Raw genomic sequence first — 20643 nt, 5'->3', positions numbered from 1 at the left:
GTAGAAGGAAGGAAATAATAAAGATTAGAGTGGAAATAAACTAAATAGAGAATTAAAAAAAGACCAAAAAAAATCAAACCAAGAACTGGTTCTCTGAAAAGATAAAATTGAAAACTCATCAAAAAAAAGAAGACCCAAATAAAATAAAAAAGAGGTGACCACGAACATCACAGAAATACAAAAATTTTAAGAAAATAATGAGCAATTACACTAACAAAATTGGACTATCTGGAAATGGATAAATTCCTAGAAGCACACGATCTTTCAAGGCTGAATCAAGAGAAACATAACCTGAACTGACCGATTACTACTACGTAATGAAATCAAATCAGTAATCAAAAAACTTCCAACAAAGTCCTGGACCAGAAAGATTCACAGGTGAATTTTTCCAGACATTCAAAGAAGAGTTAACACCTATTCTCAAACTAGTCCAAAAAATTCAGCAGGGCCGAAAGGCTCACAAGCTCATTTTATGAGGCCATCATTATCCTGAGTCCAAAACCAAACATAGACATTACAAAAAAGAACATTGTAAGTCGATATATCCTTGATGAACATACATGCAGAAATCCTCGACAAAATATTAGCAAACTGAATTCAGCAAGACATTAAAAAGATCGTACACCAAGACAAAGTAGGAATTATTCCTGGGATGCAAAGTTGGTTCAATATCAAAATCAATTTAATGTGATACACCACAAACAAAATGAAAGATAAATCAACAGGTGGAGAAAAAGCATTTGAACAAAATCCAGTATCCATTTATGATAAAAACTCAGCAAAATGGGAATAGAGGGAACATATCTCAACATAATAAAGGCCATGTATGATAAACCCACAGCTTACGTCTTACTCAATGGGGAAAAGCTAAAAGCATTCTATCAAGGATGTCCACTTTCACCACTTTTATTCAACATTAATATTGAAATCAGACCCAAAAAAAATAGAAGTCATCCAAATTGGAAAGGAAGAAGTAAAACTGTCATTCTTTATGGATGACATGATACTATATAGAGAGAACGCCAAGTATACCACCAAGAAAACAAAGAACTGATAAGTGAATTTAGTCAAGTAGCAGGATACTTTAGAAATTGGTTGCAGATATTTAGAAATTGGTGGCATTTTCATACACTAATAATGAACTATCAGAAAGAGATATTAAAACAATCTCATTTATGATTGCTTTAAAAAAATAGAATACCTAGGAATAAATTTAACCAAAAAGTAAAAGACCAGTACTCTGAAAATCGTTAAGATATTAATGAGAAATTGAAGAAAATACAAATAAATGGAAGCATATACTATGCTTATGGATAGGAAGAATTAATATAGTTAAAATATCCATACTACCCAAAGCAGTCTATAGAGTCAGTGCAATCCTTATCAGAATACCAATGCTATTCTTCACAGAACTAGAACAAATAATCCTAAAAGTTATATGGAGCCATAAAAGATCCTGAATGACCATGGCAATCTTGAGAAGAGAACAAAGTTGGACATACAAGGCTGCCTGATATCAAACTATACTACAAGTCCATAGTAATCAAAATAGCATGATATTGGCAAAAAAACACATGGATCAGTGAAACAAATCCGTAATAGAGAGCTCAGAAATAAACCCATGCCTATATTGTCATTTAATCTATGACAAAGGAAGCAAAAATATAAATGGGGTAAAGAGAGTGTTCAATAAATGATGCTGGGAAAACTGCATCTTCTTATTCCATATACAAGAATAAACTCAAAATGGATTTAAGACTTAAATGTAAGACCAAAAACCATAAAATTCCTAGAAGAAAACAGGCAGTAAACTCTCCATCATTACCCTTGGTAGTATTTTTTTCTGGCATATCTTCTTAGACAAGGGAAGCAAAAGAAAAAGAAACAAATGGGACTACATTGAACTAAAAAGTTTTTGCACAGCAAAGGAAACAAACAAATCGAAAAGACATCCTACTGAATGGGAGAAGATACTCTCCAGTGATACATCTGATGGCTTAATACCGTTTTGCCCTGAAAATAAGACTTAGCCGGACCATCAGCTCTAATGCGTCTTTTGGAGCAAAAATCAATATAAGACCGGATATAATATAATATCAAACCACGTCTTATATTAATTTTTGCTCCAAAAGACGCATTAGAGCTGGTGGTCCGGCTAAGTCTCATTTTCAGGGAAACACGGTATCCGGATTTTATTTTAAAAACTCATACAACTCAACTCCAAAACAGCAAACAGTCTGGTTTGAAAATGGGCAAAGGACCTGAATAGACATTTCTCCAAAGAGGACATACAAATAACCAATAGACATATGAAAAGATGCTCAATATCACTAATCATCGGAGAAATGCAAATTAAAACCACTATGACATACCGCCTCACACCTGTCAAAATGGCTATCATCAATCAAAAAACAAGTGTTGGCAAGGATGTGAAGAAAAGGAAACCCTCGTGCACTGTTGGTGGGATTGCAAGTTGATGCAGCCTCTATTGGAAAACAGTTTGAAGGGTCCTCAACAAATTAAAAACAGAAACACCTTAGGATCTAGCAATTCTACTTCAGGGTATTTATCCGAAGAAATCCAAAACGCTAATTTGAAAAGGTACAACATCCACCCCTAGATTCACTGCAGCGCTATTTACAATAGGCAAGATAGAGATCCAACTGAAATGCCCATCAATAGTCGATTGGATAAGAAAAGGTAGTACAATGGAATATTACTCTTCCATAAAATGGTACAATGGAATAAATGGTACAATGGAATATTCCTCTTCCATAAAAAAGAGTGAAATCTTAACCGTTTACGACAACAGGTATAGACCTTATTAAGAAATGTCAGTCTGAGAAAGATAAGTACCATATAATCTCACTTGTATGTGGAATGTAAAGAAAAAAAATAAACGAACGGACAAAACAGAAACAGACTCATTGATACAGAGAACAAACTGATGTTTACCAAATGGGAGGGGTGTTGGACTGGATGCAAAAGGTTGAAGGGATTAATAAGTACAAATTGGTAGTTACAAAATAGTCACAGGGCTGTAAAGTACAGTTTGGGGAATATAGTCATTAATATTATAAAAACTGTATAGTGTCAGGTAGGTAGTAGACTTATTGGGGGGAATCACATCATAGATTGTATAAATGTATAACCACTATGCTGTACACCTGAAACTAATATAATATTGAATGTCAACTAAAAAAATCAGGGATGTTAAAGTACAGCAAAGGGAATATAATCAGTAATATTGTAATTGTACAGTATCTGATGGATAATAGACTTAGTGGGGAGATCACTTTGTAAGGTATGTAATTGTACCAAAAAAAACCTTTCAAACTTAATAAAAACTAGAGAGTAGTTCATAACCTCCCATTTACCCATCTTCCAAATTCAAGAATTTTTATACATTTGCATGATTCATCCTTTTTTTAATTCTCTTTCCTTTGCTGAAATATTTTAAAGAAACCCATGACATCATTTATGGTACTTTGACATACATATACGTATACACACAATGCAATATGAAAATTGTTACACACTCATAATGCTATTATACCTGATGCAAAATTCTTTGGTATCATCTATACTGAGTACTAATGAGGACTTTTTTTTTTTTAACTATTAATAATATGAACATGCTGAGATTGTTTCTTCTTTGTTGTTTTTTGCACTTGTCATGCCCTCTGCCAAGAAGGCTCTACCCTGAGACCTTCACACGGTGGACTTCTCATCATTGGATCTTGGCTCCAGTATTGTTTCCTCAATAGAGGTTTTTTTCTAATCACTAAAGCTAAAGTAATGTCTTCTTTCCCCATCCCATTTGTCACTATCTTAGTCTGTTTTACTGCCTTGTTTTCTGTTTACTTGTTTGTCGTCTTCACCCCCTAGATTGTAAGTACCATGAGAGTAGGGACCTTGTAGGTCATGCTGTGTCCATTGCTCTGTGCCCAGGACCTGAAAAAAGGTCCTAACAGTAATGAAGAACATGTTAGAAACAAGTCATCTATTAACAAAGATGAATAAGATTCCAAAATTTGCCTAATATTTTATAACCATTATCTGTTCTACAACTGATTCCCATCGCAGAACTTTTCTTTTCTCAAGGGCTTTAACCAACAGCTGTGTTTGCAAAAAATGCTTGGTGGTTGTCCCTTTCAGGACATTTAATCTTTTAAATCTTAAATATTTTGTAAAGTCACTTCTGACCTGTTGTTGAGAGGCAGTGATTTTACTGACATAACTCTTGACATAACTAATTATTTGAGCTTGCAGCTAATATAAATCTATTTTGGCCCATGTGAAACAGGATGAAATTATTTTGTAGTCCACATAGTCTTTAACAGTTATTTGAACTTTTACTTAGCACATCATTTGTATTCCATGTTAGGGGATGTTTTTTATTGTTACATTGCCAGTTGCTGAAAATGTTCTTCAGCATGAGAAAAAAATGAAACTCAGTAAACAGATACGATTTTATATTTAAAAAAGGTCCAAGTTTCAAACTGTAACTTCAGATGTTTGAATGGTCTCTTAGGTTGGGAATAAAATAAGAAAGGGGATTAAGCATTCTGGAATGAAAGCGCTCAAAAATAGGTTTTCTCATTCCATGGTGGTTCTTCCCATCTTAAAACCTTTAAAACCCTAATTTACGGCTTTCTTTTCAGGTATCATCAGAGAGTCTTATATATTGATATTGATATCCATCATGGCGATGGTGTTGAAGAAGCTTTTTATACCACAGATCGTGTAATGACTGTATCATTCCATAAATATGGGGAATACTTCCCTGGAACAGGAGACTTGAGGGTAAGACTGAATTTTGTCTGAATAAATATGAGATTAACCGAGGAAGCTAGTAATCCTGTACCTGAACTAATATTTTTTCCTGAGTCATTAATTTGAATCTTATATGTAGACTTGAGTCATTTTATATGCTATAACATCTGCTAGAATTCACTTTTACTGACTGTAAGCAAAAATTTAATGAGTACTTAACGGGACTTTCTTTACTCAGCTATTTTCTTTGGTTGAATAAATATTTTTGAACATCCACAAAGCATGGAGCAGTTTTCTTGATGTTGTTTGAATCTTCAAAACCTACTTGACAGTAACAAACATTGTTATTGAGTAGAAAGATTGGTGGAATAACATAATTGACTAAGTCTTTTTCAGGTTCTTGAACTACCTTTTTATGATTGGTCTTGATTTAATAGGTATAATTTTAATCTCTTTTTCTTGGGCTTCTGAAATATGTATTAGAGACTTTTGGGGGAGAGAAAGAATACTATAGTTTATCCTGCCTATTACAGCGAGCGCATTTATTTGTTTTCTTCTTTCATTTGGTGCTTTCGTATTTTGTGAATAAAAACCACTGGTCAAATCCTGTTTCTCCAAACTTCTTGAAGTATTTTTTGCTTCACTAGAGGGTTGTGGGTTTTTTTGTTTTGTTTTTTTTTTTAATCAAGCCACATGCATGTTGAAGTTTATTCAGAAATGTAAACAGCTGTTTTTAAGTCAGCCTGGATTATATAGGAGATTTCTCTTACCATGGCCTTCAGTGTTAGTTCTAAAATACATTGTTAAGGTTATTTTACAAATCTGTAATACGTCATATAGTTTATTTAGCAACCAAAAGTTTTAGAATGGCCTTATTTTTCAAATGTGTGACATTTCTTTAATTGACTACAAGATGATGTTTTTTCAGTAATAGTTGTGATGATGAAACCTTTATTTTTATTTATAAGTGTGTAGGCTGTTGTGGGGACAGAGCCAGGCATGGAGTTTCCAGGCTCTCGCCCTCACGTGGAAAGATGCTCACTTGGGTAGTAAATGGCCATCAACTGTGATTGGATGGCCATCAGCTGTGGCTAGATGGCTGTCAGCTGTAACCAGTGAGCCACTGGCCACTAATATAACTGCTGTGGCTATGCTAGCAGAAAATGGGGGGCTTGCAAGAAGATGGTGGCTGAGCTAGCAAGCGCGGATTGCAGTTAGCGTGGGGATTGCAGCTAGCAAGTGGGGTTGGTTGGTTGGCAGAGAAACAGACGGCAGGTTGCAGATCGTGTGGATCCTGTTTCTTGTGTCTCCAACCCAGCCGCCAGCGAGAATATAGTGGTATGACTCCCCTATCTATGGCTCCGTGGGTGTTCTTTTTGGCCTCACCATGTCCTGCGTTCTTACGTGGGGAATGGGACTAGTGACCTCACATGACACTTGGCATGACAGCTGTCAGTTTAATTTATTTCGGTTTAAATATTTTCAGTTCCTTGTTGGTTAGCTCCTTCGATGCCGTTTCCCACTTGGTCTTATCTTAAAAACCAGTATGATCCCTAAACTAACAAAATCAGCATCAACTGGAACTTGTTAGAAGCACGTATTCTCAGGGCCAGAAACTGGATTATTCTGCACACTAAAGTTTGAGAACCACTGCTCCAAACCAGTAGAATTTCTCTACAGTCACCCCACTAGAAATTAAGGAAAAGCCTTCCCAGCTGTAAGCTGAAGGAAGGATAATGTCTTTGTCATATAATCCTAATTAATCTCAGAAATGGTAAATGGAGGTCTCTCTTAAATTTCTGACAGTATTCTAATGGTTGTTTGAAGTTGTTGGAAAATATTGGAGAATGCTTGTTTTAAAAAGATTTGAGAAAGACTTTCAATGTCTCTTCCTCACTAAGATTTAAAAACACTCAGTGTATAAAATGTCATCCTAATATTTTTCTTGTGGATATTATATAGGTGTCTTCAAAATTTTGTAAGGAAACTAAAATCAATCATTACATTTTATGTGTAGTTGTATTTGGATTTTAGTTGTGAATCTCGTGTGTATCTTTGGATGTTATTGTAATCATTCCCTTTTCTACCTGACAATTCATTCTAAATCAGAAAAGGCTATTCTGAGGTTAGACCACTGTTAAAATCTTGCTTGCATTTATTAGATCGTAGTCTAGATGGAAGGAAAAAAACAAGTGTTACAAGTAGCAGTTAAGAAGTAAGAAATTAAAGGGATAAAGCTTGGTCCAATAAGGGCAGCAGCTCTTTGAGTTGCCAACCTAAAGTGGTGTGACCAACTTAAGAACATAAGTGTTCTTCGTGGCAGTGTGTATTCCTACTGTGTTTTTAGTGCAGGAGTCTAAGGATTCACAATACTTTAGCTTATCCACATTTGTATGGTTTGTATTTATATATAAAAATTTATATATAAAGTTATATATAATTATATATAAAGTTATATATAATTTATATATAACATAAATTATATATATAAGTTATATATAAAAATTTAAATATCTTCAAGAAAAATTATGGGGGGTTTGTAATTCCACTTGCTTTTTCTGCATTGAAAATTGGGTCATAATAACTCTTAAATGTTGAAATATAAGTTTTATTTTTTCAAAAAAAAAAGTGGATTCACGCTAACATCATACCGTGAGAGACAAGGGAAGAACTTGTACAAATGTTAATAATCCTAAAGACTTGTATTTATTGAGACATAATTTAAAACACACAAGAATCAGTCACCACCAATCCTTTGGTATTGTAGTTAAAGCACTGTTTTGTAGAAGTGTCTCCTATTTCTTCTAGGAATATATACATATAAGTATGTATATCCATATATGCACACAGGGATACATACGAGCACATATGCATAACATAAAAATAAGTACATGTAATACATGTATATATATTTTAAGAGGGGGTGTGTGTGTAACTGGAACCCAGCCCTCAGCTTCTGTGCTTCTTTTGGGAGGTATTAAATGCCTAGAGTGGTACTTACTCAACAAGTAAAAACAAAATTTATCTCAAGCCTCATTAAAGAACAGATTTTAGTTCTTTAGTCTGAAGCTATTAAAACTTCAAGAAAGTCTAGGCTTTTCTTTCATCATAAGTAAACTCATGCCAGATTGTGAGCCACAAGGTTTCTGCGTTACAGAGACAATTGTTCTGCAGGGTTCTTTGGCTCAGAGTCTATGTTTTCCACAGTTTTACACATAAAGTTGTCTTATATATTCTGTTTATGATGAATTTCTTCAGTTAATGTAATATGTAATTTCATGTTGCCTTTAACTTTATGTTAAATTCCCCAAAATAATCGTTACAGATTAATTGGAATTGGTTCTTTTCTGCTTTATAAGCAATCTATAAATATTAAAATATGCACTTTGTATTTTTCCTTTCTCAACCTACATGATGAATTCAGAATTAGTTCTTGTTACCTAGTTTTTCAGTCTTGTAAAAATATTTTAATATAGCAAACTGTTATGAAATATTCTCTGAGATCTTTTAAACTGTATTTTAGGATATTGGTGCAGGAAAAGGCAAATATTATGCTGTCAATTTTCCAATGAGAGATGGTATCGATGATGAGTCATACGGGCAGATATTTAAGCCTGTAAGTATTACTATTTTGAAAGTTGAATTAATGGTAAATGTTTTTAGAGATAATAACATTTGTTATCTTGTATTTAGATTATCTCAAAAGTGATGGAGATGTATCAGCCTAGTGCTGTCGTGTTACAGTGTGGTGCAGACTCACTATCTGGTGATAGACTTGGTTGCTTCAATCTGACGGTCAAAGGTAAGCAATTATTTAAAGGGTGATATTCCCAGAACTGTATGTATGTATTTGGAATTGAATTTTTTAACTACAGTTAATCTTGTTTCAGTAAGGTCTTGTTTAGGTCTTCTTTATTTTGTCACGTTTATGGATACATTCATACATGAATAGTTTTTTAAGGTTTGTTGGGGTCCCAACCAGGGCAGCTATTTACAGCATTTTTGGTTGATTCTTTTGGTGTGTTTATCTTTCTCCAAATAGCATACAAACTTGGTTACTTTTAATTTTTCATTTTAGCCTTGTATATTCACTTCCCATTATGAAGGAAGAGGGATTTAGGTCTCCTTCACCACTTTATCCCCAGTACATGCACACACCCCCTTCTGATATCTCCATTTTTACAATTTCAATCTAGTATTTATGTCAGAATTTTGGTTGTGGTATTCACTGTTTACAGCATCATCAACATTAAAGTGCATTTTAGTTTATCCAGTTTTTCTTCATTACATAACTTTTTCTTCCTGTGTGATGTTTTTTCGTTTACTTTGTTTTCTCTGTATGTATCATTAAACAACCAGTGTCTGTAGCTTCATATGTTCAGGTGTATCAGGTATTCTGTCAGTTTTACCTCCTTGAAGAACAGCCTTCTCACGTGGTCCTGTTTGGATGCATATCCTCTATAGACCTGGTAGAAAGTACTGTTTTCCTGAAAATAAGACCTAGCCGGACCATCGGCTCTAATGCATCTTTTGGAGCAAAAATTAATATAAGACCTGGTCTTATTTTACCATAAGGGTCTTATTTTTGGGGAAATACAGTAGAACTGTTCTTTGCTGCTTTGTTGTATTGGCTTCCCTTATTGCTATTTCAAGTAGCTTCCTGAGAAAAGGTATGTGGGATATGAGGAGTGCTGTACTGAATACTTAAATTTGATCAAGTGTTGAAATCACATATGATAAAAGTCCAGACCAAAGTAAAATTTCCACCATTATGGAATGAACTTATAGGGAATAAGAATAAATCTGAAATTTTATTTAATAAATCTTAAATTTTATTATATGTGGATCAGTAGTGATTTATCATGGATATTGTACATAATTTTGGAATTGTTTTCCTTGTGAATTTTTAAGTAACAAGTTAATGTTCTGTTTTGAATTCTTTCATAGATGTGAAGAATTCTCAAATAGAACTTTTTCCAGAAGGACTGGTGGCCAAAATGGAATTAAATAACTAAATATAGATATTAAAGATTATTTAATGTTATACTTGCTTCTATGAAATAAATTACCGCTTTTCTTGGTAGTTTAACAATGGCCAAATAGCAAGCAGTTTTATATTGTTGAACTTCATATGCGTTGATAACCATCTGTTGTCTCAAAATGGATGTTTTCCAGAAATTATCTACCTAATTACTCTTAAGATATGTAATAACTGTCAGTTTTCATGTTTTAATTTTTGAAAGTTCAGTGCTTTCACACTTAAAAGCAATAACTTTCATAATCCTAAACTGCAGCATTTTACTCTTTCAATAATAAATCTACATTACGTTTTTAAATGACAGAATTTTAGTCATATAAGCAAAAAAGGATATTTATAATTCCAAATCTTAAACTTGATTGCAAGCTGTCTTCACTACCATGTTCTAATTCAGATTCTTGGGTCTACTAAAGTCAGTTACCTCTTGTTCATTTCCTTCCTGCCTTCATTTATATTGTTACTGTTGTGTTCTGTCTCAGTCTTCATTTTTATAGATTAGCCTTTTTAAAAATTCCTTTATAGTCATTTTTATTGGGTTTTGAGGTACAGGAAAAGTAAATTTCCTTTTTTAGCCAGCTAGCTTTACTTGGAAGTCTGTAAATTAACTTTTTGTTTTGTCTTTTAAAATACCCAGTTTTTATCTATTGTAAGAAAGCCATATATTTCTAGTAGCAGTAATAAAAATTGGGATGTGAATTATGTAATGCAACTGTTGAAAAATACTTAATGAAAATGAAAATGCTTACAATGTACAGTTACATGAAAACAGATCATTAAACTTTTAAAAATTAACTCAAAGGAATTGTAAGGAAATGGATATTTGAAAAACTAACTTTGGGTGGAGTTTTTGGTAGTGTTTTTTTTTTGCACTTTTTTGATTTTTCCAAATACTCTTCTAGCAAGCATGGATTTCTTGTATAATTGAAAGATTTTTTTTCTTTCTTTAAAGATTGACTTTAGATTGACTGAAAGATCGTATTCTAAAAAGTTACTGGTAACTTAAAATTGGTTATTGAACTATGGCATTTATCCAGAAGTAATGGTTTCTTTTTATATTAGGTTTACTTTATATTCAAATTTCTACACATAGAAATTTGTTGAAGTTCTTAATAGTAAGATATTAATTTTATAATGTCAGAAAATTATCCATAATACCACTACCTAAAGATAACCTCTAGTTAAACTGTGTTGTATAGCCTTCCGTAATTTTTCTGTTCATGTCTGTAGGGAAAAGCAGTAACAAAAAGATCAATTTAATTTGTGCATAATATTATTGTTCCCCCCATGTAACTTCCCCCCATGTAACTTCAAATGAACATAACATCTTCACATCACATAACATGAGCCTATGATAATAAAAATATGTCATGTGCATATTTTAATCTTAATAACAGTTGTATGTTTAACTATCAGGGAACACATTCTAAAATAACCAGTTATGTTTTACTGTGTTTTGTATATCATTCTGTGAAAGGTGTTTGATAAAAAGCTTTAGACTGGAAATTTTTGCATATTATTTGTTTTTTAAATATTCAGAAAAGCCATTTTGGTTGAGTAAAATTTTGTTTGTGTTTGTCTTTTTAAGACACATTTTTCAAACTATTACAATGCAGATTTATTGTTACCCAAATCTTCTTTGTCTCAGGTCATGCTAAATGTGTAGAAGTTGTAAAAACTTTCAATTTACCATTACTAATGCTTGGAGGAGGTGGATACACAATCCGTAATGTTGCTCGATGTTGGACATATGAGACTGCAGTTGCCCTTGATTGTGAAATTCCAAATGGTAAGTGTTTTTATTGTGATATCTTTGTTGGATGAACTGTCAATATATAGAAATGGACAGGTGGATGATAAGAGTAGTTTCCAAAACTGTGTAAGTAGGAGGGCAGTCAATTAATGAATGAATTCACTTTGCGTTCACTTTTAAACATTTTCTTTGGAAATATTTTTCAACTTGAATCTGGATTTTTGTGTATGGATATGTGTGAAAACTGAGCTTTTGATATGTAACTTTTCTTTCATTGTTTTTAATAGAATTGCCATATAATGATTACTTTGAGTATTTTGGACCAGACTTCAAACTGCATATTAGTCCTTCAAACATGACAAATCAGAATACTCCAGAATATATGGAAAAGATAAAGTAAGACATCATTGAATTGATTTGATCAACATTTCGTCTTGATGCAGCTTTAGGAACCTTTAGAAGGCCAAGTGCAGTAGGTCATTTTAGCTTTATGCAGAATATATTTTCTTTGTCTTTTTCAGAAACATTTGAATCCTTAAGATTATTGATTTCTTTAATTTTTGAACATAATGGAAAATATATGAGCTTCATAGCTCAAAAATACTAATTTTTTTCTATCAGTTAAAATCGGCCTTTAAATTGTAAGGGGCACTATAAATTTTATACTTTCTTGCTTTACGTGAAAGTGAAATGTATTTTCATTGAAATGTTTCATAAAGCTTTGTCTCTAACAATGAAGTGTTTAGGGAAACCTTACAGTATATAAGCCTGAGTTTGTGTCCTCTCTCTACCACATACTAGCTCTGTGATGTTTGACAAGTTAATTTGCCTTTTATATTTGTGTTTATATTTCCTTATCAATGAAACATGGTGGCTTAAATGGTACCTACACTGTAAATGTTGAGGATTAAATGGGTTAATAATAAAGTATCAATGCTCAATAAATGTATTACTTTAATTCATAGGTTAAGCTAGATGAAATTTTTTCCTTAATGTTTCCTATTAACATTTAAAAGGAACTTGAAAGAAAATGCATTTTGTCTAATAACTTTGCACATGTAATTCTGTTAGACAGCGTTTATTTGAAAATTTACGCATGTTACCTCATGCACCTGGCGTCCAAATGCAAGCTATTCCAGAAGATGCTGTTCATGAAGACAGTGGAGATGAAGACGGAGAAGATCCAGACAAGAGAATTTCTAGTAAGATAATGCCAAAATGTGTATTGTTACTTTTTTCTGGTTTGTTAAAATAACACTACAAACTGAAGGTTTTATTTGTCCAAGAGCTTCGCTATGTGTCATGTTTCATGAGCACACTATTACTTTTGTCTCTTTCTTTCCATTTTTACTCTCACATAGATTTAACGTTCTTATGTCTCAAAGCCCAGTTTGAATGTCAGCGATTTCAGTTTATATGACTACATATATGATAAGTTTCCACAAATTAGCCATTTATGTATATTTGGGAATACATTGGAAAAATAACACACCTATTTAAAGTAGAGTGAGTTGAATAACTTGAATTCACCTTCTGTTTGATTCTACAGCTTCTCATTCCACATACTATGCTTGCTAGATTTGTAGCATAATGGTATGCTATCATAATAAAGACATTTCTGACAGATTGGTATTGATGGTATTTTTAATTTTTTGTCTACTTCTACTTCCCCTCTGAGCTCTGAAGTAGAAGGTTACTTTTTAGATAAAGATACCATCCCCACCTCCTATTAAAAAAATATATAATTTTTTTTCCTCCAAAGTTATTTTTTATGAGATCCCCAGATGTTTTTCCTGTTTTGTTTTGTTTTGTTTTTAACAGGACTTTATTGGGGAACAGTGTGTACTTCCAGGACTTTTTTTTCCAAGTCACGTTGTTGTCCTTTCAATCTTAGTTGTGGAGGGCGCAGTTCAGCTCCAGGTCCAGTTGCCATTGCTAGTTGCTAGTTCCAGGGGGCGCAACCCACCATCCCTTGTGGGAGTCGAACCGGCAACCTTGTGGTTGAAAGGACATGCTCCAACCAACTGAGCCATCCGGGAGGCAGCTCAGCTCAAAGTGCTGTGTTCAATCTTAGTTGCAGGGGGCGGAGCGCACCCTCCCTTGCAGGACTTGAGAAGTTGAACTGGCAACCTTGTGGTTGAGAGACCACTGGCCCATGTGGAAATCGAACCGGCAGCCTTCATTCAGAGTTAGGAGCACGGAGCTCCAACCGCCTGAGCCACTGGGCTGGCCCCCTGTTGTTTTCTTTTTTTTATTTTTTTTTTATTTTTCCTAGATCAAAGCTAAATTATCAGTATTTAGCAAACCATGCATTCAGTTCTAATCTTAAAATTATTAAGTTTCTGTTATCCTACACTTTTAAATGTAGTGGCTGGTTAGTTCATTTGTACAAGAGTGCACTGTGACAGTTATAAAACTTATGACTACTTTTGTCAAAACTTTCATTATGTATTAGTTCGAGCATCAGACAAACGGATAGCTTGTGATGAAGAATTCTCAGATTCAGAGGATGAAGGAGAAGGAGGTCGTAGAAATGTGGCTGATCATAAGAAAGCTAAGAAAGCTAGAATTGAGGAAGACAAAAAGGAAACAGAGGACAAAAAAGCAGGTGAGATTTATTTTTTGGGTAAATGGTTTTAAAATTGTAAGTTTTTAAAAGTGAACTGCACTGCTGTTTTTATGAGATCTTGGCATCGGTTAACACAGGTATTGGAGGGTGGGTGTACTAGGTAGGTGACTTTTATTAATATGTAAACGGTGCTTAGCTTTTAACTGTCCTTTATTTAGAGCTCTAAATGTTCACATTTACTTTTATAATATAGGAAACTTACTGCCTTCTCTTGGTTGACAGGGGCTTAACATAGTGAATATTGCACTATAATATAGATTAGGTAAGAGAAGACAAAGTGGTTATAGATCCATTTATAGTCTGAGCAGAGCTGAAATTTAACATAATTTTTAATTCCCTAAAGTTTATTTCCTGGGAATAAAACACAAAAGAAGAGTTAGATTGTCCTTAGACCCATTTAACTAGTTTGGAAAAGCTCAGAGAATAGACTTTCTTCAGAAATTGTTTGAAGAAAACAAAAACTGAGGAAATACAGGAAGGGATTTGGGAGCTGGCTTGGGGAGGAGATAATACTTCTGATATCTTAACTTAAAAAATGCTATGTCAGCTTACCTATTGAGAAAATAGATACTTTATCGGACATTGAATTTGCTACGAGAATCTTATCTGTTGTCTGAGTTCCTAGAGCACTTACACATACCTCACTCATTTTATTTAACACATGATAATATAGCTCCTCTGTATAGGATTTTATCCTGCTTGATTGAGCTGCTCATGGCCAGGGAATGCAGTATCTTAAATATCTGTTCCTTGGCACTTGGTGCGTTTCCTGATGGTACCTGATAACCATTTGCAAGTAATCATGATGAGCATGAATTTAGTTGGCCTGTTAATTTTGACCCTGTAGCATGTGAAAAACCAATTCAGAGACACTGGTCCAGCATCCTTTTCTTATATCTATTATGTTGGAGTTATACGAGTAAGCTGGCTCCTGGGTTCTTTTTTCTTTTTACTGGGCTTAGGAATTCATAACATATCTTGGTACATCTAGTTCTGTTCTTTTACACGTGGATTCACTCCTATAGTCTACTGTTCTCTACCATTTTATAATTTTAACTTCTCAATGTATTACAATGATGGCTTCATTCTGCTTTCGTGTACTGATTGACATCCAGAAATTCCATCTATGATTGAGGTAAGGAGAACTTAGGCTTTAGCTGTAGGGTTTTTCTAGTATTTTTTCTTCTGTCAGTAGTATGTCTTCTTCTCTGTCCTTTTTTGGTGTTTCTTCTTATTTAAAATCTAGTATCTTTTCTTTGCTTTTCCTTTCAAATGTGAAAGTGGGTACACTAGGGTGCTTATTTTTCATTGTTATTTTAGCTGAAAATTAGAGTACCTTTTGATCTGGCTTAATATCCTGGTGGTGGATTAATCTGTTTTTAGTTCCTCAGTACTTGTATTGCTGATATTAATTGATATGTTTAAAAAACTTTTTTATTTGGTAATAGATTCTTATAGGGCCTTGCAATTGTTAAAATACTTCAACCTACAGATGAAAAATATTAACCATAGAAAACTTTTTTAAATCTATAGTTTAAAACCTAAAGTTAAGACCGGTTTTTTTTTCTTCCTTTCCCCAGTCCTGTTTTGATACTTTGTTTACATATCCAAAATTAAGCCAGAAGTCGAAACAAATGTCATAATGTTCATATTGCCTCATGTTTGTATTATAGTTCAGACCCTTCCCTGAAATGTCTATGTAGAATGCTTAACATTTACATATTTATAATTCACTATATCTTTATTATTAGATCTTTGCCTCACAACTTTGATTCATTTGCTTATGTAAAATATAGTGCATTTAGGCTAATTTGTTTTAGCAATATTGAGTTTATAGTGTTAGTCCTATTTCATTAAATTTTATTAAAATATTAAAGTTTCAGTATTTATAACAAGGGTTAAAAATTAATGGTATAAACAATAGGATTTATCCTCTGCTGTGTCTCTGGGCTTAATCTAATTCTCCCCTCTTCTCACAATACTCCAGTCACATTGGTCTTTCAGTTCTTCCTGCCAGCCTGCTAATTCCTTCTTGCCTCAAAGCCCTTTTAAGTTTTTCCTGTCTCCCCTTTTCTAACCAAAAACTGTTCATTCTTAAAGACACCATTCAAATGTCACTTCTTCATGGTAGCCTTTCCTGATATCCCAGTGCTATGCTCGTGTCTGTAGGTTTAACTTCTTCACAGTACATACTCCAGCTGTAATACTGTGATCCCACAGAAGCAAAACTTCCAAAAAGACAGACTGTTGTTACGTTGACATCGTGAACCTCTCATTTAGCATAGCACGTAAAGCTTATTGTTAATGAATTCATAAATAGTAAGTTACATATGACAGCTTTTTTACATTTTAAGTAAGGTCTATTTTAAAATAAATTATATTTCATATTTCAAGATATATAGATTATAATCTCTTCTAATTTTTGTTACTAGATGTGAAGGAAGAAGACAAATCCAAGGATAATAGTGGTGAAAAAACAGATACCAAAGGGTAAATTATATTATTCCTCATGTAGTAATTTTATATACGATAAAAATAAACACATTACTTTGTTGCGGGGGGGGGTGTATGTATTCTTTTGAGAAGTGTTAGACAACCTGAGATCATCAATAAGTCTTATGAGATGCTGTGGATTTTAGTCTGTTTGGTGCATAAGACAACATATGCTATCTTAACATCAGTTATATGTCATCTATTTTGGCTATTTATCTGTCATCTATGTAACTTGCCTTAAAAAAATCACAAAGACTAGGGTTAATCAGTATTATAACTGAATATAAATCAATCTGTTCTTTTACATAATTTATCTGAGACCTTTTTTGCTACTTTTATATAGGCACTCATGATCTTTCATGTTGCTCTCATTTCTGTATATGATTTTTTACTGTTGTCAGATGGGTAAATTTCAACACTGGACTAGCATAATAGTTTTGTGCTAGCCTTTATAGGATAACTTGAAAAAGATATAAGCAGGTCAGTAGTCCAGAAACACTCAAGGTGTTACCAGCTCACAGGTTTCTTGGCATGAGCCTGTAGGACTTGATCAACAGGTCAGTGCATTTAAACAGATTGTGCCATTTTTAATACTTCATGTTGCTTTTCACAGAGCCAAATCAGAACAGCTCAGCAACCCTTGAATTTGAATTTGAGTTTGAAAGTCTCACCAATTTCAGAAAATTAAAAAAAAAAAAAAAGGAGAAAATATTTGGAAGAAAATGTTTTCTTTTTGAAGACTGGCTTCATTTTATACTACTTTGGCATGGACTGTATTATTTTCAAAATGGCTTGTTTTTGTTTTTTTTTTTCTTGGCAAATTTTATTGTGAGTTTTCTAATTATGAAGCAAAATTTCTTTTTCACCATGCTTTATGTGATAGTATTTAAAATTGATGTGAGTTATTATGTCAAAAAACTGATCTATTAAAGAAGTAATTGGCCTTTCTGAGCTGATTTTTCCATCTTTTGTAATTATCTTTATTAAAAAATTATACTTGGATTGTCTTTTGTCTGTTTCTTATAACATGAAATCTTTTTTCAGAGACTAATGACATGACCATTTCTGTAGAATTAGAATACTCAAGAGGTGAAATATACTGTGGTTACCTCTTCAAAGACATTAATTTAGAGTGTTTACAGTAATTATTTTTTAATGCAATAGTTCTACTATCTTGTCTTCAGGTTAGCCAGTCAATATAGGTGAAGACTGACATCTCAGTATAATCATTTTATCTCTGAAATTAATAGCACAAGCTATGCAATTGAGATAAAGGAATTACCTTTGAGCTGAACTAAAGAGTTTTCAAAATTGGAAATGGAAATTCTGAATTGAAGTAAGAAATCCATAATTGGAGAAGGAAAGTAGTGTTCATATACCATGTAGACGAGGAACTTACAGGGTTGTGTTCATCTAAAATAAACCTGCAATTGTTAGATAAAACCTGGTCCTATCACTAAATTTACATGACATCCAGGTTCTGTTATACCCAAGTTTCCAAACCAAGGAAATAAACACTAAAAAGTAGTTTATCACTCAGTTTGTTGAGTGCCCATTTTAAGGTTTTGGGTATGCAACTGAACATAATGGAAAAATGCTCCCACAGCTACATTTAGTAGTACAAAACAGGTAAATGAGGTAATTTCTAAGAAAATACAACATTTTAGGAATTGGCCAAAATTAATGAAATCTTTATCTCAAAATTATCAATTTTGAGATAAAGATTATAGAATGCTAGAAGACAGGTAAGTCAGAAATGTTTCTTTATAAGCCCTGTGTTTGATAAATATTTCAGGCCTTCACAAAAGCACCTGGACTTCTGTAATGAACAACCATTCAGCCACCTGGATTTAACAGATACTTTACTTACGCCATACTCAAGTTTTTTCGTTATGCAGAAGTTGAAGCCCTTTTTATGCACTTTGCTATTTAATTCCCCCACACACACTCCAGAAGTAACCACTCTTCTGAAATTTGCATGTTATCCATGTTTTTACTCTTGCTGCATATCTGTCAGCATATCAAACTATGACATTAGGAATTGTGGGATTTAGTCCTCTGTTAAGGATGTATTTTTTGTGAAACGAAACATGGTGTCATGTACATACACTTCTGTAACTTGCTTTATATTTTCTATTGTGATCCTCCCCTCTGTTGAACAAGTATTGTTCATTTTAACTGCTATGTATTGATGTTCCATTGTAAGGACATAACCAAAACTCCACTTCAGTACTGTAGAAAAACCTCCTTGGCCACATTAGGTTTTCTTTGTTTCCCTATTTTAAAATAGCATTTATATAAAACTAAAGCCTTGAGAATTATATGAATCAAGTAAATTTGGCCATTTCATTTTTTTTGGTACATTTATACACAGAAATCAGCAACTTAATGTACACGTATCTAACCAGAAGACAATGGAAGAAGAACCATTTACAACAACAGTAACAAATTTCTAGAACTAAAAAACGTAAAGAAGCTATGGTTCTAGTATGTGGTGAGAAACATCAGTGTAACAGGATGTTAAGATAAATACCTTAATATACTGGGAAATTAATATTGGATAAAAATATTTCATATTGTTGAGGAAAGAGTATATTTCTTAAGTGGTGTTGGGACAATGGGTAGCCAAATAGGGAAAAAAGTTACTCCTTTCACCAGAAGAATCAGGTTAATTGGAAAGAACAAAACCATAGGTACTAAAGAGGCCTTCGAAGTATACTACACCCAAAATATAAAAGAGACGATACTTTTGACTAAAAAAAATTCTGTAGGTTATCGAAAAATATTAAGAAAAATGACAAATGGGTGGGGAATAGGCAGAATTGGAACTTCTCACAATTCAGGCAATATCTAAAGATAGTACAGAAAGATTTTTTAAGGCATAAAGGATGTGAACAGTTTACAAGTATGAGGAGATCTTTAACTTTAGGAAATGCAAATTAAAAGCTATAAAGATACTTTTTTAGCCAAATTTTTAAACCTGTCATTATAAACTAAAAGTTTGAGGAAATTGTCATATATTGCAGTAGGGTTTGGAAATCAGTATAACCTCATGAGTTTAATTTGACATTATCAAAATCCATTTTGGAAAATTGAACATCATGTGCAGAGTGACTTTCAGAAATCATGCAATATTATTTAAAAGAATAAAACAACCTAACTGTCCAATAAAGGATGGATGGGTTGAATACTTTTCAAAAGAATATAAATATATTCTTAGAATAACAAGTATGAACTATGTATTACAGTATATGGAAAAGTCTTGATATGTCAAATGAAAATGAAGTGGGACATGACATAACATTTCTGTAAAAAAAAATACACAAAATTACGATTATACAAATACCTAGGAAAGATGATCATGAATCTGATACTGGAGCATTGACCACTTTCATTGGGATTTGAATGCTAGCGCATATGAGTATTATACAGAAAGTAATTGAAAATGCAAGCAGATAATTTCTGGTCAAAAGAATAGAAATTTACACATACAGCTTTTCTAAAATTTTATCTTGACACATATATACAGGTCAGTGTTGCTGGACTCTTAGTTTCATTTCTTATATGGAGAAGGAAATGTGCCATGTGGCTAAAAGCCCCAACGATAAGATTATATTAACTCATGAAAAGAATCATGTGGATCCTAATGTGGATAAAGTAGTTATCAACTCTTACTATCATTTCATTTTTTTTTTTTAAATGACACATTAAGATCCCAACTTGGGGTGGGAGGAGATAGTCCTTTAACGTAATGGAGACGTTCTGTTGTCCTTCACTTCCGCATTTACTTCTGGCATGGTCAATGCTAGTTACGTAAAACTAATCTTAGTTCTACCAAAGCTGCTAGCATTCTGGCAGTAGGTTCTGTGAAGTTCTTAACACTGAAGTAATTTACCAGCATCTTCTGGTATCTGTGGCTTTAGTAAAAATACTGCTGAAGCTTCTCTGATACCTGGG

At 33.2% G+C, this 20643-nt stretch overlaps 1 protein-coding gene across 1 annotated transcript in view; it reads left to right on the top strand.

The window, feature by feature from the left end:
- Positions 1-17642, top strand: part of HDAC2 (histone deacetylase 2) — a 34790-nt gene extending 17148 nt beyond the window's left edge. Inside the window, exons 6-14 of the mRNA XM_033102899.1 lie at positions 4665-4806; positions 8300-8392; positions 8470-8578; positions 11460-11600; positions 11852-11960; positions 12636-12766; positions 14020-14172; positions 16626-16683; positions 17300-17642. Coding sequence (XP_032958790.1) covers positions 4665-4806; positions 8300-8392; positions 8470-8578; positions 11460-11600; positions 11852-11960; positions 12636-12766; positions 14020-14172; positions 16626-16683; positions 17300-17330 — 967 coding nt within the window. The 3' untranslated portion in view covers positions 17331-17642. The remainder of the gene's footprint in view (positions 1-4664; positions 4807-8299; positions 8393-8469; positions 8579-11459; positions 11601-11851; positions 11961-12635; positions 12767-14019; positions 14173-16625; positions 16684-17299) is intronic.
- Positions 17643-20643: the final 3001 nt, after the last annotated feature.

This window comes from Rhinolophus ferrumequinum, chromosome 3 (assembly GCF_004115265.2).
Source record: "Rhinolophus ferrumequinum isolate MPI-CBG mRhiFer1 chromosome 3, mRhiFer1_v1.p, whole genome shotgun sequence".
In the NCBI taxonomy this organism is placed as follows: domain Eukaryota; kingdom Metazoa; phylum Chordata; class Mammalia; order Chiroptera; family Rhinolophidae; genus Rhinolophus; species Rhinolophus ferrumequinum.
Note: the sequence above shows the minus strand (reverse complement) of the source record. Positions and strands in the feature narration are given on the sequence as shown.